General features: G+C 37.5%; 1 protein-coding gene across 2 annotated transcripts; it reads left to right on the top strand.

Annotated features, from left to right (window-relative positions):
- Positions 1-3,779: 3,779 nt before the first annotated feature.
- On the top strand, positions 3,780-10,487 carry LOC145638762 (peptidyl-prolyl cis-trans isomerase FKBP18, chloroplastic-like). 2 transcript variants are annotated; one of them, XM_081689771.1, is made up of 6 exons: positions 3,780-4,140; positions 5,419-5,492; positions 5,569-5,655; positions 9,351-9,500; positions 9,670-9,729; positions 10,114-10,487. In XM_081689771.1, exons 1-6 carry the CDS (start codon positions 3,888-3,890, stop codon positions 10,177-10,179), a joined length of 690 nt encoding a protein of 229 aa, XP_081545897.1. In that variant the 5' UTR covers positions 3,780-3,887; the 3' UTR covers positions 10,180-10,487. The 2 variants fall into 2 exon arrangements, with proteins under 2 accessions (XP_081545897.1, XP_081545898.1); XM_081689772.1 differs by having other exon boundaries at positions 3,784-4,140; positions 5,422-5,492.
- The last annotated feature ends 1,033 nt before the right edge of the window (positions 10,488-11,520 follow it).

The raw sequence follows: 11,520 nt of genomic DNA, 5'->3' as shown, positions 1-11,520 counted from the left end.
CCAAGTTACACTATCCTACCTTCCCTTCTAAACTAGATACATTCAAATTCAATTATAATGGAAATATGGAATTGACTTGTTTCTCCACTGATGCCATAATCCATCATTCTTTGTTGGAGTGGTGGAAGCTATAATTTTAAATGTTTTCACTTTCATAAATTTAATTTTGTCTAGTTTCATATCAGCTATACTGACTACTTTCTCTGTTCATTTTCAGTTGTAATAGTGAAAGTTTTATGTTTGTTACAATTCAAAGTTTTTTTTAATATGATTAAAAACATTTTTATTTATTTCTTGTTAGATGATCTACTCAACCAAAAATTTAAACTACTCCCTCCATTTCAATTTGTTAGTCCCATACTAGTTAAGGTATTTCAAAAAGATCTACCCATATATTGAATGTATTCCACCTTTAACTTACTTTTTATTTCCTATTTAATTCATATTAAATTCTGATTGGTTGAGTTAATTGATTGTGAATTGATAACATGAGTCTAAGTAAAAAAAAATTACTCCCTTGATTTATGCAATTATAGCTAATGCTTTCCTAAAAAAATTAAATAAGGCAAAACTATTGATGAATTGTTTTTACTTTAATCTTAGATTCCAAATATTCTCCTTTTCTTATTTTATGTGATTGATTCCATTTGAGACTATCATATTGAAAAGGAGGGAGTAATATTTTTGTAAGGGTAATCCACTTCGAGTTGTTTATATTGATTGCTTTGTATATTTCACTTGAATTGAAGGGGTGGGTGGGATTCGAAATTCCAGTCACGCACACTGACATTCTTGTTACATTGATGCTTCATACCATGTTAGCATATCAATGTAATCAAAAGCTTAAGTTGATAATTAAATATATCCAAATTTGGTTTATACACTCTATCATTTTTTGTCATTAATAATCCAAGAAAACCGATCTTTTGATATAATTATTAGTGGCAAGATGAGATTCCAATAGCAATACTAACTTTAAAATATATTCGTATTAGGGTTAAGCAAAAATTCAAGGTACCCTGACCTGGAACCGGAACCTGTAGATCAAGTTTCAATTCTGTGTAATAAAAATGGGAACCTGTTGCAATAGGTTCTGGTCTTGGGTATAAAATTTTAGACTCGGAACCTGTAGGGTACCCTGTTAGTATAGGTTCCCTATAAGGTACATGAAATCAGAACCTATCATTTAAGCCCAAGCATAAAAGCCATATATCAAAATTGTATAAGCGTCGTCATCTTACTCTTATTGGTTTAATTAATAGTATTAATATAAGTATTTGTAATTTTGTATTAAATATTCTATTCACTACTAAAATTTAGCCAAATTGCGACCGCCTCTGACGGTCGTTGAAAATAGAAAAAACGGTCGCAGAACTTAATTGCGATCGTCAACGTTCGTAAAGTGGTGGTCGTTATTCATATGGTCGCAAAAAAAAAAAATATTTACGACCGTTTGACGGTCGCAAATTTTTTTGCGACCGTTTTTATATTTTCAACGACCGCTTGGACGACGATCGCAAATATATGTAATTGCGACCGGTATACGAAGCGGTCGCAAATCTGAAAATTAGCGACCGCTTAAGGCCGTCGCAAAGAGTTTTTTTTTAAAAAAAAAAAAAAAAAAGTCGCACCCACTTTCCTGTGAATGCAGCTTGCCCCATCACCTTTACCCACCTTAAAACACCTTTACCCACCTTAAAACACCACCAACCACCTCGTAAATATCACCCAACCACCACAATCTCCATCCCTTTGCCGTGAAAACCCCAACCCTTTGCCGTGAAAACCCCAATCGGCCACAACAAATTAAAAGCCACCCTCAACAAAATTTATGAAAATAAAACCCAATTAAACCAACTAAAATTAACAAAAAACAAATCTAAAAATAACAAAAATCAAACAATTTCACTTTAAATATCAAACCCAAAAGTTAATGAAAATTAAACCACGAAATTAAACCAAAATTACCCGAAAATCAAACCCAAAAATCAACAAAATCAAACCCACTAAAACAAACTAGGCCAAAAACAAACAACAAAAAATCAAACAAAACAACAAAAAACGAAACAAAAATTAACCAAAAACTAAACGAAAATTACCCGAAAATCAGACCCAAAAATCAACGAAAACAAAATCAAACTCACTAAAATAAACCAGGCCAAAAACAAACAACAAAAATCAAACAAAACAAAAAAAAAAACGAAACGAAAATCAACCAAAAATTAAACGATAATAACCAAAAACAAGACAAAAAAAATAAATCAAAAACATGAAAACATACCTCAAACTTTGAATTTCACCTCAAATTTGGTTTAATAAGGCCAAATTCGACCATGAAAAAGTCTTTTCAGAGGAAATTACACCTTAAAAACCATTAAATGTACTTGTTGAGAAAAACGAACCCGAACTCGCCAATAAAACCGCCGCTGCCGTACTCCTTTAAGGAGGAGGAGAGCCAGTGAAGATTGTGGCGGAGGAAATATGGTGGCGGAGGAAAGATGGTGGCGGAAACCGGTGAAGAGAAGAGAGGAAACAGAGAGGAGAGAGATAAGAGGAAATAAATCAGAGATTCAGAGGAAAGAAAAAGAAGAGAGGAGAGGAAAGAGAAAGAGGAGCGGCGTGAGGGTTAGTTAATTAGGGTTGGGGTGAGATGGGTGAACTTTTCTACCCGAATTTTTTTTATATAAAAAAAAGCTTTTTGCGACCGTCTTTGACGGTCGCAAACAATGACATTTACGACCGTCTCTTGTGGTCGCAGATTATGACATTTACGACCGCCTTTGACGGTCGCAGATTATAAAATTTACGACCGTCTCTTTGACGGTCGCAGATTATGACATTTACGACCACCTTTGACGGTCGCAGATTATGAAATTTACGACCGTCTCTGTTACAGTCGCAGATTATAACACTTACGACCGTCTTTGACGGTCGCAAACGATTTATTTTAATTTAGAATTATTTTTAATTGTTCAAACATCCTAGCGACCGTCTAAAAGGTTAAAAACGGTCGCAAAACGGTCGCAAATTTGCGACCGTTGTCAAAGCAGTCATAAGATTGCGACCGCATAAAAAACGGTCGCAAATTTCATATTTTGCGACCGATTTTCAGACGGTCTTAGAAAAACGGTCGCAATTTAGCCGAATTTTAGTAGTGCTAGACAATCAAGTAACTATTAAGCTTACTCTGAAAGACAGGTTACCCAATCTGGAACAGGTTCCGATTCTCAATTTTAAGAAACCTATTGAACAGGTCCCGGTTCCGGTTTTTAGGAACCTGTTGCAACAGGTTTTGGTTCCGGGTCCTGAGATTTTTACAGGATACCCTGTTACATTCACCCCTAATTTGTATAAGTTTATTTCTACATAATATCATTACTTCGTTGAAAATCAATTAAATTTAGGGCCTGTTCACATTTACTAAACTGAACTGATTGGAGCTGAATTGAACCGAACTGAACTGAATAGAGTTAAAATGAATATTTTATGAGAGAAGGAAATTGGGAGCTGAACTGAACTAAACTAAATCAAACTGTTTGGAGCTGAACTGAACTGAACTTAAATTAACTGAATTGAAATAAAATTAAGCTGAAATGAACAAGCTTTTAATATTACGCTCGACCTATCTTCATATAGGCATAAGTGAAAAATTCATATTCAACCAAGTCATGATTAATTTAGAAAAAAAAGGAAACTAAATTAAATTGGATAAGATGAACCAAACATAGCCTAAATACAACCCCTATACAAACCTCAAATTTGGATCACAATCATAAACTAGAAAGGCTACCCTTTAGTTTACTTATGTGGGGGACACTACACATTGCACAAGCTGTTTGGATAACTAAAGATAGGCATGAAATTTGGTTAAAGATTGACTCCAAAAAATGACACACACATTAGGCAAATGGGCAATTTCCCAGCATCAAATCATCTCAAAATGCAGAGAAACCCAAACAAAGCCTAATAATAAGGATGAACAAGCAGTGATTCTTCCTCTTTCCACACCATTTTCCAGAAGAAGATGTGCAATTCTAACTCCTTTGCTGTCAATTACCCTCATTTCATTGCCTCCTCCTTCCTTTGCAAGAGAGAGAAGGAGCAGAAAAACCATCCCTCTTGAAGATTATCTTACTAGCTGTTAGTGTACTTCTTTAATTCTTGATTTATTTCTTACTTGATTTCTTTCTATTATAATACTGCATGATGATATTTTTAGCTGTTTTTGGCACTATTTTGATGATTTTCTCATGTGGGTATGATTGAATTTTTAGTGGGAATGAATAATTGATTGAATTTGATGTATCTTATGCAATGTCAATTTGTTCTTTTGTTGATTTTGCACATGTGGTTCTTATAAAGTTGCAAACTTTTGCTTTCTTGGTGGGTTTTTGTCTGTAATTTTGTGTCAAGTTAGGTTATCCTGATAATTGATGTGATATTGGACTTTTGAGGGTGGAACTGAAAATTTATGTGCATCTCGAATGATTTTTTTAATGGTTCATAAGATTGTTGGTTTTGATGTTGGGTTTCTATTTCATAAAATTGGACCTCCTTGAAACAGTGAAACCTCCATTTGCAGGATATATACTTCATTGACCTGTTGATCAGAGTTGGATTTGTTTCTAATTTCTGATAGTTCAACAAATATAAAGCATCATGCACAAAGTAAAGTCTATTTAGGTGTCTAGTTGTTATACTTTTATACATGCAGAATGTTAAATTAGATTGTCAGAGTTAGACAATAATGGAGGTGTATAACATACGGAGTATAATATAATCCAAAAAATTCTGCAACGACAGCCAACTTATATTGTGTTGATGGCATCCCTTTGGCGAAGTCAATACGTATGCAGATTTTTTTGAACTACTTGAAGCCAGCAAATGGCTGTTTGCAAACCCTCAATTAGTGGCCAATGTAATTTCGATCCAATATAAGTGCATAGGCTTGGCGACATTTTACTCCTAAACTTTGGTTGAGAGATGAGGACATAAGTGCAGCAGCAACACTACAATGTTTTCAATTTCAGTACTTTTGTAGAATTATGCAGCACAACTATTCTTTTTTGATTACCTTTTCTCCTTCATTGGTGTGTTGTAACTCTTGTTAGAGAAGAGGCAGGGAAGAGGCCATTAGAGTCAAAAAGTGAAACGAAAATAGAGATTTGGAAAATAATTGCTTTAAATCATGTAGGATTTGTTGCTATTTTAAAGAATTGGCTTTTCATCAAGATGATACTGTAGGATCTATCTGTATTACTTCCTTCTAGACTGCTTTGTTTTGGCCATTATAGTCAATTAGTCTCTTTCTTGGTCGAGATATAGTTTTTCCCTCACCCCATCCCCCTGTCCCTCCTGTTCCTCTTCCTAGTATTTCTGTAAGCTCACCTAAACATGAACTTTGTGTGAATTTGGAAGCAGCTGATGGATTAAAGTACTATGATATTGATGAAGGGAGGGGACCAGTGGCTGTAAAGGGATCAATAGTTCAGGTATGCTATACTTTTGATTTTTTGTGCCTCTTCATGTATTATTTCAAATAGCTTACTCTGGGGTTATGGTTTACAGGTTCATTTTGATTGTGTATATCGCGGAATAACAGCTGTCTCAAGTCGAGAATCTAAGCTTTTGGCTGGGAACCGGATCATCGCACAGGTTATTATTTTTTTTGCCCATTTCTTTCCCTATATTGTCACTTTAGTAATTGATGTTTTATAATTGCCATTTTGAAGATAGTAATATTGGACTATTGCCCAGCTTTCTGCAGACATATATATATATATATATATTTTGTTTGTTCTATCTTTTATAGAAGAACTCCGCCAGTGGGTTTCCCGCTGCCAGTCCCAAGCCTGGATAAAGGAGGAGGGTTACGGTAGGCCAGTGACAGCCAGTCTAAAACTTCGTCACATCCCATGACATGAGCCAAACAGATATTTTCGTGGGGGCGTTCCCTACTCAGCGACGCGCTGCACTTCCTAGACCCGGGTGTAGTGATAAGTATGCAAGGGTTGCTAGGTCGTCGCCCAGAAGCGACGCGCCACATTGCCCGAGTGTGGTGTCAAATGAGCAAGGGCGTGCCATTGGGGCGTTCCCTACTGAGCGACGCGCTGCACTTCCCAGACCCGGGTGCAGTGATAAGTATGTAAGGGTTGCTAGGTCGTCGCCCAGAAGCGACGCGCCATATTGCCCAATTGTGGTGTCAAATAATCAAGGACTTGGAGTTGGGATCAGGAGGGAGCGTGGGAGAAAAGAATTTAGTTTGCGGATTGGTTCTTGGAATGTGGGGTCTCTTACGGGAAAATCAGCAGAATTGGTAGAAGTAATGAAAAGACGACGCGTGAACATCATGTGCCTCCAAGAGACAAGATGGACAGGAGAAGGAGCTCGAGGCTTGGTTTTGGGGTATAAGGTATGGTATGTTGGGCAAGAAACGAGCCACAGAACAAGGAATGGTGGAGCTAGGAACGGAGTTGGTGTGGTTCTCGATGAGAGGTTGGCAAAAGAGGTGATCGAGGTCTATCGGAAGAACGATAGGTTGATAAGGCTGAAGTTGCTATGTGGCAAGGAGATTGTGAATGTTATCAGTGCTTATGCTCCCCAAGTGGGTTTAGATGCAGAAGAGAAACGACAATTTTGGGAGGACCTAGACGAGGTGGTGCAGGGTGTCCACCACTCAGAGAAGTTATATATTGGAGGGGATCTAAATGGGCACGTTGGGGCGAGCCGAGATGGCTATGAGAGTGTCCATGGAGGCTTTGGGTATGGGCAGAGGGACGCCGGTGGTGAAGCTATTATGGATTTTGCCCAATCATATGATTTAATTTTGGCTAATACTTGGTTTAAGAAGAGGGATTCACACTTGATAACTTTTCGGAATGGAGCAAATGCAACTCAAATAGACTTCCTGCTCACAAGGAGCATAGATAGACAAAGTTGCATAAACTGTAAGGTTATCCCAGGGGAGAGTGTGGTCACCCAACACCGGCTATTGGTAATGACTATTCGTCTGAAAGAGAAGGCGAAGAAAAAAGTTAGACAAGAAGAACCAAGGATAAGATGGTGGACCCTAAGGGATGCAAAAGCTAAGGTTTTTACAGAAAAGGTAATTGAAGAAGCGGATTGGGATGGAGAGGTGGATCCGGACATGACCTGGTTACGAATGAAGAACTGTTTCCTAAGAGTGGCCAAAGAGGTCTTAGGGGAAGTAAGGGGAAGAACTTCGGTACAGAGAGATACTTCGTGGTGGAATGAAGAGGTGAAAGCAGTAATTAAGCAAAAAAGGGAATGCTATCAAGCCTTAGGAAAATGTAGGAGTGATGAAACCTTTGCAGCGTATAAGGAGGCTAAGAGTAAGGCAAAGGCAGCTGTTCGCCAAGCAAAAGAAAAGGCATATCAGGAGGTTTATGAAAAGCTTGATTCCAAGGAGGGAGAAAGGATCATTTATAAGATGGCAAAGAGAAGACAAGAGGCAAGGAAGGATATTGGCATGGTGAAGTGTGTCAAAGATAAGAACCAAATGGTCCTAGTGCAAGAGGAGGGCATCAAGGACAGGTGGAAGGGGTACTTCGATGAATTATTTAATGGAAGTAATGGAGTTGTGATAGGAGATACCTCTATGAGTGATGAAGAAATCAACATGGAGTATGTGCGAAGGATTAGGAGAGTAGAGGTGGAGATTGCACTGAGGAAGATGAAACCTAAGAAGGCGGTTGGCCCTGATGGGGTACCGATAGAGGTGTGGAGGTGTTTGGGTAAGATTGGTATTGATTGGTTAACAAACCTTTTCAACAAGATATGGACGGCTACAAGGATCCCACAAGATTGGAGGAAGAGCACCTTGGTCCCGGTTTATAAAAACAAAGGAGACGCTCAAGATTGTTCTAACTATCGAGGAATTAAGCTTATGAGCCATACTATGAAGTTGTGGGAAAGGGTGATTGAACAAAGGTTGAGGGCATGCACAAGCATTTCAGATAACCAATTTGGTTTTATGCCTGGGAGATCTACTATGGACGCAATCCATTTGATAAGACAAATGATGGAGTTTTATAGGGTAAAGAAGAAAGATCTTCATATGGTCTTTATTGATTTAGAGAAGGCATATGACAAGGTGCCAAGAGAGATACTTTGGTGGGCAATGTTGAAGAAAGGTATCCCACGAAGGTATGTAGACCTAGTTAAGGATATGTATCGGGATGTGTCAACAAATGTGAGGACATGCGGAGGGTTGACAAAAGATTTCCCTATTACAATCGGATTGCATCAAGGGTCTGCATTAAGCCCTTTTCTTTTTGCAACGGTTCTAGACGAATTAACTAGACCAATTCAAGATGAGGTTCCATGGTGTATGCTGTTCGCAGATGATATCGTTTTGGTGGATGAGACTAAGGATGGGGTTAATGTCAAGTTGGAGCAATGGAGGCAAAGGTTGGAATCTAGAGGGTTTAAGCTAAGTCGGAGTAAGACTGAATATTTGGTATGTCGTTTTGGCACTCAGAGGGGGACAAGCAATGAAGTGGTGAGTTTGGATGGAAAGGATTTGACCATGAGTGAATGTTTTAAGTACCTAGGGTCGATCATCCAGAAGAATGGTGACATTGATCAAGACGTGACCCACAGGATTAAGTCAGGGTGGCTTAAATGGAGAGCGGCCACGGGAGTGCTATGCGACCGCAGCATTCCCTTAAAGTTGAAGGGAAAATTCTACAGGACTGCCATAAGACCAGTGTTGCTCTATGGTACAGAATGTTGGGCTTCTAAGAAAGAGCATATTAAAAAGATGGAGGTTACGGAAATGCGCATGTTAAGGTGGATGTGTGGAAACACTTTAAGAGATAGAATCAGAAATGAGGTTATTCGCAAGAAAGTAGGTGTGGCGGGCATTGTAGATAAATTAAGGGAAAATCGTCTGCGTTGGTTTGGACATGTAAGACGGAGACCCGAGGGTGCACCGGTGCGAAGAGTGGAAGAGTGGGACCATGGAGGGATTAAACGAGGAAGAGGGAGACCAAAGATGACTTGGTTGGAAGGAGTGAGGAAGGATATGAAGTGCATGGATTTACGTGAGGATGAAGTTTTGGATCGTAAGGGATGGAGGAGAAAGATTTATGTTGATGACTACACGGAATAATCAAATTTGGTTCATGTTAGCCGACCCCACTTTTGGGATTAAGGCTTTGATTGATTGATTGATTGATTGATATCTTTTATAGAAGCTTATGCTTTATTGTCAATTCACTCAAAAACCTTTTCCGGCCTATGCCCTATTACAACTTCCAAGTATCAGTATAGTGTGTTGTCTGCAGTGCAATACTCAGCTTCTGCATTTCTTCATTCACATTTTGCAGCCATATGTATTCCAAGTCGGCTCTACTCCTGGAAGAGAACGGAAGCGCGAGTTTGTTGATAACCCAAACGGATTATTTTCTGCCCAGGCAGCTCCTAAACCTCCTCCAGCTTTGTACAGTATTGTTGAAGGAATGAAACTGGGAGGCAAGGTGCAGTGTTCTTCCCTCATCTTCTAAACCGCATATATCTTATAATAGTCTTAATTATTTTATGTTGACAACCTTCGGATATTATTCACAAGCTAAGTTCTCACATTCTCCTCTATCTCTCTGATCTCACTCCCCCTCTCTTATGGGTGTTTGGCTTCGAATGCAATAGAGGACTGTGATAGTTCCCCCAGAACTCGGATATGGAAAGAAAGGGTCAAACGAGATTCCGGTAATTTTTTATAAGTACTTGCATTATTTGATCAGCTTTGTTCAATTTTATTGCATGATTCATTTGAAACAAAAGCTGACATTAGAGTTTATTATTAAAATCATGTCAAATTTTCATCTCACTTAGACTTCTCTTTCTTTGGCTTTTTTGCATTTGTGAGAATGTTCAAATTTGGTTGAATACATAGAAACACAGCTATGATTCACTTTCCATAACCCATCATATTGAACTTAGATAATGAACAAAAGAAACATCAGTCTGTTTGTCATTTAAAATATTTATTAAGACTATAGCATGAACTGAATTTCTTGGTTCGGTGTTTTGAAATTCTGACATTTATCTTCAATACGGGCTATGTTCATCCTCTTTTCCTTGTGACTGCAGCCTGGAGCTACATTTAATCTAAACGTTGAGCTCTTGCAAGTAATTCCACCAGAGAAAAGCAGTTAACAGATGTTATTCCGTTCCTAATCGATCCCAAGAAGGATTAACAATTTTGCAATATGCTGATCTGTTTGCCAACAGTAAGCCAATATATGAAGCAAATGACTGTATAGCCTGCTTCCCTGGAAAACACAACGCCGTGATAACCTGTGTACAAATACTTTGTACTCTTATTGTTACATGTCTTTCTTCACATTCTTCTGTATTTTTTCAACCCCTCTATCTCATTTTTCCTTATGTAGAGGCTTTCCTAAATAAGGGAAAGTAATGTTCATACATGTATTGGTTATGATTAAATTTTGGCTGATTTGGAATATCGTATCTTCGAAGATTCAGAGAAGGGAAACCTTCAATGTGGAAAGGTTAGTGCAGAGCTTAGTGTTACCGAGAGGATTGCAATTTTAATTTAATACAAGTCTTTGGTTTCCTAAACTACATAGTTGAAGGAAGAAATTTTAACAATGGATCGAGGCGTGTACGAAGAGCACTTTCCTAAAAGAACACGTTTTTGGGATACCTAAGCCACTTAGCCCACTTGTGTAAAACACCACTAAGGCCCATCTGATAACTCATATCCAATTGCTTACAATATATAAACAATACATCACTTTCGTATTCTTTCTATGCGAGATAACCTCTCACACATAACATTATTATTGGAAATGCTCCAACAAATGATATATGTTGCGATGCAAGTAAATTGATATTGTGCGTGGACTCATATGAGTATCTCATACAAATTAGCAAGTGTGCACACATTTACCAAATAACACGCTGTAATGGGTTTATACTTGCTCATTTGTGACTAGATGTTGGAACCATGGTTGCTAAGAGCATTGCCACTAATGGGCATTTTTTTGGTTGCCCAATCTCTCTCTAACCACTTTCTCACTCCTCCTCCCCATGGGCATTTTCTTGGTCATTTTTATTCTACACCAATGGTCAAAAATTATAATCCCCACTATTCTCTCTCCTATTTTTAACCCTATACCCCACCAATATTTATCTCTCCTACACATCATTAAATTTGTAATTTAGTATTTCTTAATTTTATTGTTAACAAAATTTTGTATTGATTAAATTATTTATGAGTAGTACAATATTAATTATTTTTAATATTAATTTTTGCAAAATGTATTTTTTAATAAAATAATAATATTTATTCTTAACTAAATTTTTTTATTGATTAAATTATTTATGAGTACAATATTAATTATTTGTGTCATTATTTTATGCGAAATTTCATTTTTCATTAGTACAACATTAACGATTACAACATTGGAACATAATGATCGTACACCAATCATACAAACCAAATAAATTAACGATTACAAAACTATTTATTCA

Source organism: Chenopodium album, chromosome 7, assembly GCF_948465745.1.
Source record: "Chenopodium album chromosome 7, dcCheAlbu1.1, whole genome shotgun sequence".
Taxonomy (NCBI): Eukaryota; Viridiplantae; Streptophyta; class Magnoliopsida; order Caryophyllales; family Amaranthaceae; genus Chenopodium; species Chenopodium album.
Note: the sequence above shows the minus strand (reverse complement) of the source record. Positions and strands in the feature narration are given on the sequence as shown.